General features: G+C 23.0%; 3 protein-coding genes across 3 annotated transcripts; 2 read left to right on the top strand and 1 right to left on the bottom strand. All coding sequences in view use genetic code 6, as the record gives it.

Moving 5' to 3' along the window:
- Window positions 1-202: 202 nt before the first annotated feature.
- TTHERM_00198080 (kinase domain protein) lies at window positions 203-1,351 on the bottom strand (the record flags this gene model as incomplete). The annotated part of the gene is made up of 8 exons (XM_001006989.2): window positions 203-302; window positions 364-453; window positions 511-600; window positions 657-746; window positions 880-972; window positions 1,024-1,113; window positions 1,194-1,283; window positions 1,341-1,351. The coding sequence occupies 8 exons, from the start codon at window positions 1,349-1,351 to the stop codon at window positions 203-205; spliced, it is 654 nt and encodes a 217-aa protein (XP_001006989.2).
- Window positions 1,352-2,407: 1,056 nt separating this feature from the next.
- Window positions 2,408-4,700, top strand: TTHERM_00198090 (iron only hydrogenase large subunit, carboxy-terminal domain protein; the record flags this gene model as incomplete). Its single annotated transcript, XM_001006990.3, has 7 exons — window positions 2,408-2,527; window positions 2,583-2,878; window positions 3,129-3,209; window positions 3,266-3,425; window positions 3,620-3,698; window positions 3,830-4,269; window positions 4,329-4,700. 7 exons carry the CDS (start codon window positions 2,408-2,410, stop codon window positions 4,698-4,700), a joined length of 1,548 nt encoding a protein of 515 aa, XP_001006990.2.
- Window positions 4,701-5,338: 638 nt separating this feature from the next.
- TTHERM_00198100 (bowman-birk serine protease inhibitor family protein) lies at window positions 5,339-15,126 on the top strand (the record flags this gene model as incomplete). The annotated part of the gene is made up of 15 exons (XM_001006991.2): window positions 5,339-6,935; window positions 7,204-7,479; window positions 7,539-8,208; window positions 8,264-9,158; window positions 9,380-9,477; window positions 9,539-9,674; window positions 9,733-10,134; window positions 10,265-11,087; window positions 11,139-11,444; window positions 11,679-11,960; window positions 12,023-12,183; window positions 12,240-12,413; window positions 12,478-13,080; window positions 13,516-14,186; window positions 14,292-15,126. 15 exons carry the CDS (start codon window positions 5,339-5,341, stop codon window positions 15,124-15,126), a joined length of 7,929 nt encoding a protein of 2,642 aa, XP_001006991.2.
- Window positions 15,127-16,669: the final 1,543 nt, after the last annotated feature.

The following is a 16,669-nucleotide window of genomic DNA, read 5'->3' on the forward strand; positions in this document are numbered from 1 at the left end:
TTTTAATGAGATCTATTCTATTATGATGAATTACTACTAAATTACATTCATACAATTAATATAACTATTTTTATTTTAATTTAAAAATAAAAGTATGCTTAAATTCAATCATAAATTATAATTAGACTCTTTAATTTTTTAATTAAAATTATTCTACACATTTCAAATCAATATTTTTAAATAAAATATTAAATAAATAGTTTCATAAATATAAATACATAACTGAAAATTAAATTAATTTTTTCATTTTTTTAATCTTTTGAGTTTAGCATATTTTAACTTAGCTACTAATTGATCTATCTCTTTTTAATAAAAAATATTAAATTGTATTTATTAAAACAAATAAATATCTTATTATAATACTAAATTATTAGCTCAAGAGAAAAAAGATTACTGCAATAGCTTAAGTTATCAATTAAACCACAAAACCCATTATCACCAATAGTATCATCTCTATAAAAACAAAATATAATGAATTATTTAGCATTTTCATATTTTTTAGAGTTTTACCTTAAAAAGAGGGAAAAATTTTATAGTGTTTATGATTTACTAATACCTAGAGCTAAATTTGTAACTCCTTGAGCTCCTATTAAATTGCAACTATTAATAATTTATAAAAATTATAATAAAATTAAGATTTAATTAAAATATTTTACAATAAATTGAGTTTGAAATTTATTAATTTTTAGCATTAACCAACACCTATACCCAGATTAGAAGCACCCCTCTCTTTTATATGATTTTCTCTATATTTAAATTTAATATGTATTAAGATTAAGATATTTTATTATTTCTAATTTAATAAATAAATAATTATTTTATAATATTTAAGCTATACATTCCTATTTATTATAAATAAAAATTAGAATAATCGTTTACCCTGATAAGTTAATAGATAAAACTATGAGATTCTTGCATTTAGATAATCCTAATCCTAGCTCACTGGAACCATCGTCTCCAATTAAATTATCACTTTAAATATTAGGATAAAAATTATATTTAACATTTAAAAACTTTGAATACTTCATTTCAAGATATAAATGAGAGATATTTAAGCATTTGCCTAAAAATTGTCCTAATTTAGAAGCACCTGAATCGCTTATTTTATTTTAACTATTTTTTTAAATAAATTAATTTGAATTTGTATCTTTATACTATTTATTTTGCTAAAAAATCAAAAAAATTGTTTTTACCTTAAATATAATTTAATAATTTATAAATTTTTGCAGTTAGATAATGCTTCACCTAAATTAAAAGCAGCTATTTCAGATAATTAATTACATCTTTTAATTTTATATGTTAATCAATCAATTAATGTTATCTTAACCAAAAAAAAATACATTAAATTCATTATGATAATTTTTAGCCTTACAAATTAAACCAACTAATCTTTTATTAAAATCGTATCTAAATTGTTAATACTGCCATATCTAGTATTAAAAAAATTAGAACATTATTTATATCAAAAGTTTTCTATTTAAGAGATTTAAAATTTAATAAAATTCTATTTTTATTTAAATTAATTTTTAATTTAATGTAATTTATCTTAAATTAATATCTTCGAAAAAAGTTAAATGGAGAGGGGAGGGGAGGTTTATTTTAACCTATATTTTCAACTTTTCTTCACTTTAAAAAATAATTTTAAAAGAATTTGTGGTATGTATGATTGATTAACAGTCTTTTCAATATGTTTTAAAACATTTAAAATATAATTACAGAAATAGATATAAGCTAAATAAATAAATTAAATTTACTTGAAATCAAGATACAAATATGTATTATCAAACCACTTATATCTAAGAAACTTTTGATATAATTTAAAGGTATTTCTTATTATTTTTAAGCAAGTTTTTATTTACTTTACTTAAAGAATTAAAATAATCGCATTACTCTACGCAAGTAATTTTATCACATAGTTATCCCATCTTAACTAAATCTTTATTAATATCAATAGTTTTTAATATCTAATAAAAGATAAATAGAAACTAATTTTGTTTATTTCTTTTACCTTGTTAAATTAAAAAAATATTTTATAGTAATTAAAACTAGAAACGAAACCTGTCTATACTGCCTTGCTTATGAAACTAACATGATATTAATTATTATTGCATGTAGTGTTTTTGAGTGAGCTATATATTAATATTAAGCAATTGTCCCTTTAAAGAGTTATGCTAACAAATTAGTGACCATAAATAATTGTTTGTATTATTAGAAATTTATATTTTAGATTAATTTTAATCTCCACTATAATTTTCAAAGAATCAGGAATCTTCTTAAATTTTTTAGTAAAAGTAAAATACTGTAAAAATTAATAAATTAATTAATTAATCAATTATCAAAATTAGATTGATAAATATATAGTTTAAGAGCAACATATTTATAAAAAAGTTAGCATTCATACATAGCAATGTTTTCTGGTACAATTAAGATAGCAAGTTTAGATGATTACATATCTCCTTCTTAGGAGTGTATTCTACCAATTTTTGATAAAAATTCAAAATTGAAAACTACTGAAGATCCTACAGTTGTATGAAAAAATAATTGTTTATTCTATCAAATAATTTAACTAATTTTCTTTACAGAAAGCATATGGAATGATTCCTCAAAAACCAGATTTGATTAAAAAGACAGCAAAGTAAACAGCAAAAGTCACTTTGAGTGATTGTCTTGCATGTAGTGGCTGCGTTACTACTGCTGAAACTATCTTGTAATAATAGCAAAGTGTTGAAGAGTTTCTTTTAAAATTACAATCTTACAAGCATGCAGTAGTAGGCATTTCCTAACAAGCTAGGGCCTCTATGGCTTACCATTTTGGCCTATCAGAAGAACATATTTAAAGAGCATTGACTTATTTCTTTCAAGACTAATTGAATGTTTAGTAATAAAATACATTATTTATAATATAAGATTCCTATTCATGCATACTAGTTTTTTTTGAACAAAATAAGCATTACCTCAAGCATAAAAAGCTAAATCTTAAAAAGTTAAATTTGAAAAATTAATGAAGAACCATTGCAGCAAAAATATAAAATTTAAATGATTTTAATTTAAAAATAGTTAAATTAACAATAAAATAATTCAATATAAATAGCTTTAAGTGTTTTTAAAACATTTTGAATAAAAAATAGATATGTCTTTGACATGAGATTTGCAAATTAGTTAGTATTAGAATAAGCATATAGAGAATTCAAGAAAAGATATGAAAACAAGTAATTTATTTTATAAAATATTTGCCTATTTAATTATAATTTATCTGGTTAATTAGATAAAGTGTACCTGTGCTTTCTTCTGAATGTCCAGGATGGGCTTGCTATGCAGAAAAAGCTGTTGGAGAATTTGTTATTCCTTATATGTCCTAAGTTAAATCTCCATAATAAGTTATGGGCTCATTAGTTAAAAACTCTCTAGCCAGCAAAATGGGAATTGTAAAAAATATTTTAAAATTATTATATTGTCCTAGTAAAGCAATTAACAAAGAAAGAAAGAAAAAAAATAAACAAATACTTCTATAAATTAATTTAAGTTGCTATTACTTTGTTTTATGCTGTATTTATATTATTCTTTCTATTTTAATTTGCGCTTTATTTAAGTAAAAAATTATAAATTTGTAATAAATAAGGAATCAAAGGATATTCTTTTTGTTAGTGTTATGCCTTGCTATGATAAAAAAGTAGAATCAGCGAGAAAGGAATTCGAGAGTAATTATTTATTCATTTGTTTAAAAATTAAAAGCAAAATTAAATAAGACAAAATAGAATTAAAACTAACAATTATTATTGAAATATTTTATATAAATTTAATAAAAATAATTTTTATAATTTTGAAATAGGAAATGGTATCAAGGATGTTGATGTTGTTCTCACTGCTTAGGAAATAATGGATTTGTTAAAAAAAGTAGAAGGATAAAAGTTGGTTGATGTCCAAGAATAAATAAAATAGGCATAGACAAATGTAAATAATAGTAACGATGAAGAAAGCAAGAATGAGTTGATTTCAAAAGAGAGAGAATATATTGAAAACAATATTTTTCCCTATGAAAATTTAGATATATCTCGTATTGTTGTAAGTAATATAGAAGAATATCTTTTTGGAGATAGTTAAACATTTGATTAGCTTCTATTGCCTATATTATCAAATATTTTTGATTCAACTATTGGATCAAACGATTATCTTGATTATATCATTAGAAGAGCTGCATCAGATATTCATCACCTTAATCCAGATTAATATGAAATAATTACTAAATAAGGAAAAAATTCTGATTTTAATGTAATCAAATTATTATATAAATAATTTATTTTCTTATTTATTCTAATTATAAAAAACAGGAAATCTTTCTAGTTAAAGATGGAGCTAATATTTTAAGTTTTGCTAGAGTTTATGGTTTAAGAAATATTTAAAATATAATAAGAAACTTGAGATAAAATAAGTGTAAATACGACTACATTGAAATCATGGCATGTCCTAGTGGTTGTCTAAATGGAGGTGGTCAGCTTAAATCTTTAGATGAAAACATGAAAACTAAAGATTTAATTGAAAAACTTTAAGAAATACTTAGAAAAAAGAGTGTAATTTCTAATGATTAAAACTACAATAATTTAGCATTCTAATAGATAATTAGAGATAGTACTAATATTTATTTCGAAACTATATTTAAGCACATTGAAAAACTAAATACTTAAAGTAGTCTAAATTGGTGATTGAGATAAATAGATCTAATTATTAATAAATAGTTCATTTTATAAGTAAGTAAGTAATCTTCTTTTTCAATCAAAATTTCTAAAAGCAATATAATAAAACATTATTAAATCTAAAATATGTAAATTAAGTCCTAAAAAATTATTTTTTTATTTGTTTTTGTTTATAAAATTATTTGTTAAATAATTTTGTATGTATATAATTAATATATACCATACCATTTATTCATCAACATAATCATCATCTTTTAATACATACCTCTTTAAATCAAACAAAAAATTAGTTTTTGTGAATTATGAATAAAATATAGGGTTTTAAATGATTGAAGAAAAAAGGTAGATTAAATTGAATTACGAATAATTAATATTTGATTTATTTTTAGGTGGATAAATAACTATTAAATAAAAAGGAAAAACCAACAATTAGTAAAAGAAATTGTGTTTGATATTATTAAACTTTTTATTATTAATTTTTGCATGTAATCTAAAAGTTCTCAATTAATTATTAATCAATAATAACAGTGAATAAAATAAATAAATATCAAAAAAAGTATTAGTAAGTAAAGATAGTTTGTATTTATTAGAAGAGTTGATAATATTAATAATAATAAGAAGCAAAATTATTTGTTTGGTAGATTAAAATGATATTTGTTTCTGCTCTTATTTATGTAACATTAACCTAAGTGTGTTTGGGTATATCAAATATGTATCCGGAATAATCGAAGCAAATTATATCCTCTACAGTTGAAACGCCATGCTTTTTTAATAGTGCATTTGAGGCAAATAAATTTATTTATCCTATAGCATCTATAACAAATGATGCTGAAAATTCAAGCAGTTTTACTCTTACAGGATGGTTCAGATCTATTGGGCACCAATTAGATGGCAAAAACATACTTTTTTATATTGCAAAAAGCACATAAAGCAATACTAACACTGATTTAATTTTTTATTTGGGAATAGATGAATAAAATATAAATACACCATTGATATATTATGATGGAAATAGTGAAAAATCAGGAGCGATTAATCATTATTCTAATATCGACAGGACTTAATGGTATTTTTTAAGTGTTTCTTTTTAAGTTGTAATATCATTAAATACAAATTTAAATGTAAATTTAAATGTGATGATTAAATAGTAGAAAAATGGTAACACAAATATATCAACAATGCTAAAAAATTTTCCTTTTCAACAAAGTAATAACTTTATATTTAGTGATCAAACATTTTTAACCTAAGGCGGATTAATTATGAGTTCTTAACCTATGTTTTAAACACAATATAATCCCTCCTGTGTTTAAATGAAAAACGTGCAAGTTCACTGGAATTATATTTTTAACGATTTTGATAATACTGATTATCCTTTTTCAGAGCCACTAGTAAGCAAATTCCCTGCAAAACTTGTATATCATTTCACAATGGAAGGATAAGATTTGTTTAATTAGAATAATTAAATCTATCTGAGAAATAGAAGCAACCAAGAAGGGAATCATTTAATCATAGATGATTCCTAAGCAGTTCTTGTTCAAAGTTTTGTTGAATTTTAAAAGCCAAAAGTCCTACCAAGTATTCCTGTGAATGATGGATTTATAATCAGCTATTGGATAAATTTAAGTTAAATTTAATCTGGATTAGTTGTTGCTACTATAATGCTAGGAGACAATTAAACATAGCTTCAAATTACTCATATCTAATTAGGTGGAATCTGGTAAGTTAATATTAATTCATATGTTTTAAGACATGCTTATTTAGGTAGCTATTGGCATTTCTTTTCATTTGTGTTTGATGGGTCTTAATTTTTATCAAGCCAGACAATCACTATGTACACTTTAAATGCTTCATATACAATTGATAAATAACTTTAAACAAGTGTTACTGAGTTAAAAGATTTAATAAAAAATGGATATGATAATATAAAAATCACAATAAGTAGTAGTACAAACCAGTCAAATGTGAAGATAAGAGACTTTAAAATTTTCAAAGGCGTATCATTATTTTAGTATGGTTTCGAAGGATTTTAATCCAATTGCTAGTTAGTGTATGGATTAGAAACTAAACAATGTCTACTATGCACTTAGGGTTATAGGATGACTAATGAAGGTATTTGCACTAAGTAGTGTGTTTTGAGTTAAAACTCAGAACTCAAATAAGATTATATTACTTCTGCTTCTAATTTTTCAAAGTGCCTTCCTTGCTCTTCAGGATAATCTTAAATTATAAGTCCATATGATAATCGTAAATTTTATTATTTAAAAAGCTTTATTTTTATTAAAGTTTATTTAAATTATCTAAAAAAAATTTAATGTAACACTAATTTTTTTTTTTAATTTAAAATTTTATTTTATAATATCTAAAAAATAAAATAATATTTAATATTCAAAATAAAAAATTTTTTATTTTAATTATTTTGAATCAAATTTTTATAATAGCAGAGATAACTTGATAATATCATTAATTTATTCAAATTATAAAACTTGATTAATAAATTTTACTAAAATTATAGAGTGTAGAGAGATTTTAAAAATATTTAATTAAAAAAAAACTGTTCCTGTTAGCACTAATGGAATAGATATTCTGTATTCAATTACCTTGCTAAATTTAGAATATTTAGTTGTGATATCTTCACTAAATCAATCATCAGGATAAGTTTTAGCAGATATATAAACAAATAATAAGATAATAATAAGTCTAATAAACCCTATAAGCAGCGTCGATTTTAATGTATATACTTTTAATAGGAATGGGAAAATTTCTTCAGGCGTTATGTAAATACCTGCTAGTATTATTTTTATTTTGATAGTTTAACTTAATAACTTATTTTAATTAAATTAAATATAGATACAATTTAGTATATACCATTCACTGTACTGTTTAGTGTGCCCCCTAAAGTTATTGTTTCTTTAATAGAGTTTAAGCTTACTGATACAATATAAATATTACTAAAAAAAGTATCGACTGAGGGATTCTACATTTAATACAGTTCATCAGTCAAAATAAGTTGGTTAGCTATTTCAAATTGTTTAGAAGTTCTTTCTAGTCTCTAAGACTTGTAAAACTCATAGCAAATATTCTAAAATAGTTTTGGGTAGATATAATAAAACATTGACTTGTAAATATACGCCATAAATTAAATAAAGTCAACTATTAGCGTATCTATTCCTTCTTCCCTTTCAATTTATGATTCAAACAAATTTATCTAAACTCCAACAAACCTCAATTCATATACTAATTATGCTGGCTATGATATTGGAATATTTTTTTAGGTTCAAAACTAAAATTAATAATGCAAATAAAATCCTACTTCTATTCCCTTCAGTCAAATAAATGCTCTTTTCTATTAAAATAATCTTATTTAGAATGTTATACGTTTTAGGACTCCTAAACCAACTTCAGATTATCAGATTTTATTTTCATTGATGAACTATAAATAACTATCATAGTACTTTTCTTATCAACTCAATCCAAGGTACATTTCATACTCCTATTCTAACTAACTGCCAGGAAATCCGTAATAATTTAAACTTTTATCTTTTTTTTTAATTAATTTTTTATGAATTAAATAGAGACGCCACACTAATAAATTATTCAGACTATTATTATTTTACTATAAGACTTCCATCTATCATAGTTACATAAATCTACACAATACAATTATCATCTAATATTCAATTATATACATTCTAAATGTCAAATAGCTTACCTAATTCTAATGTTTAAATACTTGGTAGCATAATTAATTGGACTGGTTAGAAATTACTTAAGCTAGGAGCAGCTTCTAATATTTAATAAAATTCCTTTTAATACACAATTACATTTGATGCTACCGATAATGGAAAATCTTTATAAATCTAATTTATGATTATTACTGACTCTTTTTCATTTCGATAAAAATCAGTTGCCACCAAAATAACTTACCCTACAAGTTCCATTACCTTTAATGAAGGAACTTTGTTTGGAGTAACATCAATTAATAACAATTTTAAATTGTAAATAGTTAATAACTAAATCTAAATACCTCTTGGAGTTAGTTTATGGGTTTTAAATGATGTAAATATGGACACAGTTAGATAAGATTCCTGCAATATTTTAAGAAATGATGATTTTAAGTGTGAATAGTGTTAAAATTAGTTATTATATGGAAATTACAAAAATAAATTATGTACATGTCCTCCTGGTTTTGGGTTTGATTCTACAAAATGTGTTAGATGCTAAGTTGGTTGTTTATACTGTGTTTTCGAAGATTAATCAACAATCAATGAATGCTAATAATGTGATTCTGATTCTAATTTTACCTTCAGTTAGAATAGTTGTATGTGTAATGCTAATATTTATTAAGATGATTAAGATTCAAACTTCTGCATTCCTACTATAGATAATGGGAATCCTCTATCCTTAGCTGTAATCAATATTCCTGTTGGATAAATTCAAAAAGTTACTTAGATAGCTACTTTAAATACTGTAAATTCTACATTTAAACTAAATTAAAACAATCACTTATTCAATTCATTTAGATAAATTATACCAATTTTTAAAAAAATTTTATCATTTTTTAAAGAAAGTTTTTTAAAAATAAATCTTTTATGGATAATTTAAAAATATATAAAAGAGAATGAATATTTTACATAAGAAAATAGATTTATAAAATTAAAAAATAATATTTTTGCATAATAAATAAATAGAATATGATCTCTACATAAACTTAGATGACTCTAGGTTGTTGGATTTAATTATCTTCATCTTCTTCCTACTCATAATTTATTAGTTTCACAAAATCAACGTAAAGCTTTATTTATTTTTATCAAAAGAAAAAAAGTTAAACTTTTTTAATTTGTAACTAGTGATGGAACAAATATAATTTCAGTATCCTATTAAGCTAATTAAATTATTGTTCAGTCAAGTCTTACAGGAGTAAACCCACCTCAATAATATTCTATTGATGTTACATAAAAAACATACTTAAATAATGCTATAATTGTAAGAATAATTATATTTAATAATTTATGTAAATAACAGATATATTTTTAAAATTTAGAATAAGCAGTACGTTTATATTGGAATTTCACTAGATTAAGCTAAAAGCGCTGCTTATATGTCTATTTATATACCTTACTACGATTATTGGATAGATTATAATTAGATTTTGCCAGTATTAATTACTACTTTCTTAGATTCCTCTATACTTTTTAATGGTGGTAATATTAGTGAAGGTACTTTTGTATTAGGTACAACTATTTAAGCTTAGAAACAATCATTTTTATATCATGTAAGACCATAAAATACTCCTTTATATTTCTATAGTGTTGCTGATGCTGGATTTGATCTAAACAACTAAAGATACTCAGTCAAATAAAATTAAAATATTATATTTTACTATCCAGGTTAATATTAGTATCTTCTTTCACCTTAAAATCCCTCTCTTTAATTCCCTGATTCAGTAAGACTTTTTTATATAAATAAATAAATTTAAAATTTTCGAAATTTGATTTTTTAATGATTTTCTATTTATTCTAAAACAACTTATTACTTATTAAAATATTATAAATAAAAATAATAATATTATCTAGATGAAAGATTAGATCCTAAGTATCAACTATGAAATACTTGGATATGGTATTAAAGCAGATCAGCAGCTTTACCCTAGCAGCATTCCATAACCAGTTGCTTCAAACTTTATTATCAGCTTTTGGATAAGAGGATTAGCAGTAGTGAAATAAGATGAAGATGTTGTATTAGCTTAGGTTGGAAATGTTATCATCCTTGGACATTATTTGAGTAATGGTTTAGTTTTCTAGGTCACTGTTTGCATTGATAGAGAGTGCTAAACAGTTAAAAAGTGGCATCTGGACAATAATTCTTGGAACTAACTTTCATTTGTTGTTGAAAATACAAATTTGTACTTAAATAGAGTTGGTACTCTTGTTAGAGCTTTTTACAAAACCTTACAAGATAAGCTCTATTTTGATTCTATTCCCTCAACACCAATATAAAATCTAGGTTTAGGAAGCTCTCTTAATACAAAATAAAATTAAGGCTTTTGGTACAACTTCTTTACAGTATTAAATGGCAATTTTTATAAGTACAAAAATGCAGACGACGCAGTTGATGTAAAATACTGTTCTTTAAATGCAGGTAAATATCATAATTACTGTCTAAAATGCTCATACTAAAATCCAAGAACTGACCATTTATGTTCATAGCTTCCTACTGATGCTTCTTGTACAACTCCTGAAAACCTACTGCAAATAACTTAAACTTTTTCTACTACTCCAACATACACTTACTAAGGTAGAGATCCTTATATGTATTATTAAAGCTATGATGTTTGTGAAAGATGTGTAACCCCAAGATGCTCTCAATGTCAAACAACAATTGACAACTGTGTTTAATGTAATTTTAAAATATGATTCATCAATTTAAATTTATTTTTATAAATAAAAGAGTGTAATAATTAATGCTAAAAGTGTGTTTTAGGCTAACCCTGGACTTGTAATAAATGTAGAGGAAACAGGACAACAGAACCATCTTGTTCGACTTGCCCTGCAAATACAGCAGATGATTATGTTTCTGAAAACTGCTAATGCTCAAATTCTTGCAGTGTTTGCTCATCTGGAGCTACCGGTTCATGTGGATGCAATAACTAAGTTGATATGTGTAATAGCTGTGCTACTAATTCATACAGATCATTTATTCCTCTCTGTTAATGTTAATTTGGTTATTTTGATTCAGGAAACGCAATCTGTGAAAGTATTAATTTTATTTTATAAATAATTATCTTAAAAAACTTAATATCATATAAGATTCTTAAATTAGAGATTAATAAAAAGTGAAAATTTAAAAATTTTAGTTTTTAAAAAATATCAAAAATAAAATATAAATTTAAAATATTTTTGATATCAAAATATTAAAATATTATTAAATAAATTAATATTTTTAGATCTTATCGAAATTTTCTTATAATTTATTTTTTTATTATTATAGAATGTGATCCTAAATGTACAAGATGTTAAAATACTTCCTCTAATTGTATCTAATGCTAAGGAAATAGAATTAATCCACCTAATTGCTAATGCCCTGATTATACATATGATGATGGAACTTCTATATGTAAAAATTGTCCGACAGACTGTGTTTAATGTGTTAAATAGCCTAATTCAATTTCTTTAAAATGCATCTAATGTAGATTTAATAGCAGCTGGAATGGATAGGCTTGTGTTTGTAATCAAGGTTTTTATGACAACCAATAAGTTGATAATTGCACTGGTAATTAAAAAATTAAAAAAAAAAACAAACAAGCAAATATATTTATGTTATATTTTATGTAGAATGTGACATGCTTTGCAAAACTTGTGAAAGATCTGGGTAGTGTACAAGTTGTAAAGGTAAAAGAGTTCTTGATAACAATGGGTAATGTATTTGTCCCGATGGATTCTTTGGTAAAGTCTATTAAGAAAGTTGTGAAGCTTGTTACTAAACTTGTAGAACTGTAATAAATAAATAATTATTTTATTTATATTTAATATTTTTGTTATTTTATTAAAGTGCTTTGGAAAAGGAGACGATTAATGTATCCAATGCTATCAAGATCCTTATGTAAGATTAAGAAAAGGGAGATGTATATGTGCAAATGGAAATTTCTACTTTAATTTTAGCTTAAAATAATGTGTTTTATACACAACATTTACTGATTACTTGTATTATGATGTGGATATCATGGTAAATTAATTTTTAGTTAATGAATTAAGAATTTATTTATTTTCAAAAATTATAAAATAAATAGCCTGTTTTGTCTCTAAATTTCACAAATAGTCTTAATTCAACTGCATAAAATGTAATGGATAACATGGTTTATGATATAGATGGCCTGACTTACAATAAAGACTTTTCTACAAGCATATTTTATTAAGACTAAGGAAGGATCGATATAAAGTTTAACTTGTTTGTCAGCTTCAGACCAACAACACTAAAAGTTACTGTTTAGAATGCAGACATTATATAAGATTTAAATCATACTCCTCTTAATAGGAAGTATTTTGGATATACTATGTTGTTTAATTTATATCCTCATCATGATGTAGGCAAAGATAGATTAAATTACTTAATGAATATGAGGAAGTTTTCTCATTCTGTATATGATAGAGAAGGTTTTGGCATAGATTTTGTGTGGTTGCTTTAACTTTTAGCGGCATAGAATTTCATCTTCACTGCTATGTAGCCAACATCTATGATTCTCATGTACAACTAATATCTCCCAATCAATGTTTATGAAACTCTTAGAGCTTTTAGTATCTTGCAATATCAATAATGTCCTGTGTGGGGTGAGTTTGGATATGAAGATACTATGATTTTCAGAAAATCATCAGAATCAATTACACACACTCAAGTACTTACTATTAATCTTATTTACTTATAATTTATTTTTTCAATCATAATCAATTTTGATAATTATTCAAATCACTTACTACTTAAATTTAAAAATAATAATAACAATTTAAATTTAAAAAAATCATTTTTAATTTATTTCTCTAATTTACAACAAATTATAAAATATTTCAAAGAATTAATTACAACATTTTATTTTTAAACTAAAGATTTCAATTTTGATGACAAAGCAAAAAATAAAAATTTTTTAAGAAAATTGATAAAGATTTCTATTTTATATTTCTTTGTTGATACAACAAATAAAATAAATTTTTATTTCTAATAAGCAAAGAAATTCTAAGAAATAAATTAATATTCAATTTCTTTTAAGTTTTATTTAGAAATATTTTTGATAAAACAAAAAATTATTAATTCATATTTTAATTTTAATAATAAGATTCCTGATGTGAATATGAGGAGATTTGGATATTCTTCAAGCTTTTTTGTAAATTTGCTTAGATAAATCTTTTTATATGGGTTTTTATGGTTTGTATTCTATTTAGTAAAACTAAGATTCTTAAACGAAAAATATACCTAACTTCAAAATAAAAAAATACCTTGGTTGGAAACATTCTACAATTTATTTTTATACTTTATGTCTAAGTTAACAGAAGCATTCTTTATCACATTAACTATTGTGATATTTATGCAAATATAAGATCCTAGTTTCTCAAATGCATTCAATGGAATATCTTATTTGCTTAACTTTATTTACATAGGAGCTATTGGAGGAGTATTTTATTTCTTTTTTGACTAAGTTCGAAACCATGATATTTCAGAAATCGAATCAAAGTATATTGCTTGTCATTCTTTAGGGAATTTGCTTATTGATATTGAACTATCAAATGGTGTACTTAGCAAATATTACCACATGATAACTTATATTAAAAAATTATTTTATTCAATAATTATAATATTTGCAATAAATCTCAAAGAAAATCATACTATACCACTTATTATAATTGAAGCAATCTTCTTAATTTTCTTTATAGTAGTTAGACCTCTAAGCAGACCTCTGTATAATATAATAAGAGCATTGATTAATACTTTATATATAGGAATTTTAGTGTAAATTTTCCACTTATTTTTCATAAATTTAATTTTAACTTTTTTAAGTTTTTGCATTAATAAAAAATGAAGATTTTTAATTATTAATTTAACTTAATTATTTAGATTAGTTCTAATTTTGGGAAGAAAATGGGTTAGCATAACTAAGGATTAAGTAATTATAGATCCATCTGATGCAGAATCTTACTATAATCAAGGAACGCTGTTATTGATTCTCATATTGGTCTACAACTTAGTTAACTTTATTTTCAATTCTTATGTAGCTGGTCTTCATTTTTATCATGATTATATTTAATATAAAAATGAGAAAATTAAAGAAGAGGCTTTTGATAATTTATACAATAAAAGACTATTCAATTATCAAGAATTGTAAGATTTTGAAATTAGTTAAGGAAGAGATTCAGTGATGAAGATTATAGATTTAGATGACAAAAGATGTGTAGGTCCTTTACCAATTAAAGATATTGAGAGTGAAATATTAAGCAATAGTCCAGCTAGTGATGAAGCAGTGTTATTAATGCAAGTTGAAAATAATAACAAAAAGAGAGACGGATTTTATCATATTATATTGAGAAAAGATATTATTTGGAGAAATTACATAGATCCAATCAATAAATCTTTCACGATTGCAGTTGAAACAGTAGAAACTTTAGGTGCAAAAAGATAACCAAATCCCATTCTTAACAATATAGAAACTAACATAGTCTTAGATTACTCAAATACCTAAAAAATTGTTTACAAAAGTGGTTAGGAAGAATTTAGAATTCTTTCTGATCTTCTTTCGAAATGGAAGATCTAAAAACATACAAGAGTACAAAGAGAATTAAGTTGCGTGGTTGACCTTTCTAGATACAAGTTTGGTGATACTATCGATATTAATACTCCATTGAAGAGAATTGATTACTTCATATCAGGTTCAAAATCAAAATCAATATTTTGATGAAAATTTTATAATAAAAAATATAATTTATTTCTATTTGTAGAATTTAGATATTAAATTATGTATTTAATTACTTAAAAAAATAATTTAATTTTTTTATATTAATATTTTTCTGAATTCAAAAAAATAATATTTGAAAACGATAACTTAAAAATACAAAGTTTTAATATAAAACTTTTCAAAAAAGCTATTTTTTATCACTTGTCTTTTTGAAGAGAACCCACAGCATATCCATTTAATAATAAAATCATAGATATATATGTATAAACATTAAAAAATAAAGATTAATTAATAGTAAAATATTTTTATTTAAATTGGAATAAATAAGATTTTCTTTAATTTTATAAATTTAACAAGCATTAATTAAATATTTTGTTAGGTATTAAATATTATTTTATTATTTTTTTTTTGAAAATATTATCCATATAATATCATCAGTAAAGAGTCATTATTTTGAACTATTTCATTTTAAATTATTGCTAGTATTTTAATTCTCTTTTACAAATGAATCAAACAAACTCAAATAATCTAAAATATTTTTATTTTACAGCTATAAAAAATATTCGTAATTCACATTTCATTTAAATTAGAAAATTTTCAGCAGCTTAGAAAAACTTTTAATATTTTTTTTGCAAACAAAAATTTTTATGGCTAATTAAAAGTAATGATACCGAATAATTTCGAAGTGAATAAAAAACATATTTATTTTAATTAATTGTAATGAAGGAAATAGATAGATAAACAAATAAATAAATAGACTTAATAGATTAAATTAATAAAGTAATTATAATGATCTAAGATTAGGAAGTTTCTATTAATTAAAAAGTATCTGTCTTTCCCTTTTTTCTATCTTAAAATAATTAAAAAATGTAATGTTTGTATCTCGAAAGTGCTAAATGTTCTCTTTAGATTGAATTACGAGCTAAATTTTAAATATTCAAAGCTCTTCAAATTTTTATTTTATGTTTAAGTTCTCGATTTATACTATTTGAAAATCTAAGAATTCTGAAAGACATTTCAAAGAGAAAATGTACTTTTAATTGATTCTCACAGTGTAAAATAGACTTATAAGCAAGAGAGAAATCTAAATTATAAATTAAATTAAACACTCAGCTTACAAAATTTTTTTAATGTGAAAGATTGTTTGTCTATATGCTGTCTATTTTATAAGTTTTATTCCACACATTAACTTTTTAGAGCTAAAAAATCATTTTAATATTTAGTTCTTGTGACTAATTTAATCCATAAATGCTTAAATATTAATTTAGTTTATAAAATCGCGATTTATAAATTATAATTTAGTTATTAAGGTGGTATATTCTATTTAGTAAATAACTCTAAAGAAGTAGATCAATCCATTAATTAATTAAAAAAAGACTTCAAAATTAATAACACATGAAAATTAAAATAGAAAACAAACTCCAAAAAAGATAAAGTATCTATAAGCGATACATTGTTAATTTACAAATTTGCGAGGTATAGATTTGATGAAAAAAAAATATTTCGCTATTTTTTGGAAAATCACTTCAGATCATTAGTTTGT

Source organism: Tetrahymena thermophila, assembly GCF_000189635.1.
Source record: "Tetrahymena thermophila SB210 genomic scaffold scf_8254815, whole genome shotgun sequence".
Taxonomy (NCBI): Eukaryota; Ciliophora; class Oligohymenophorea; order Hymenostomatida; family Tetrahymenidae; genus Tetrahymena; species Tetrahymena thermophila.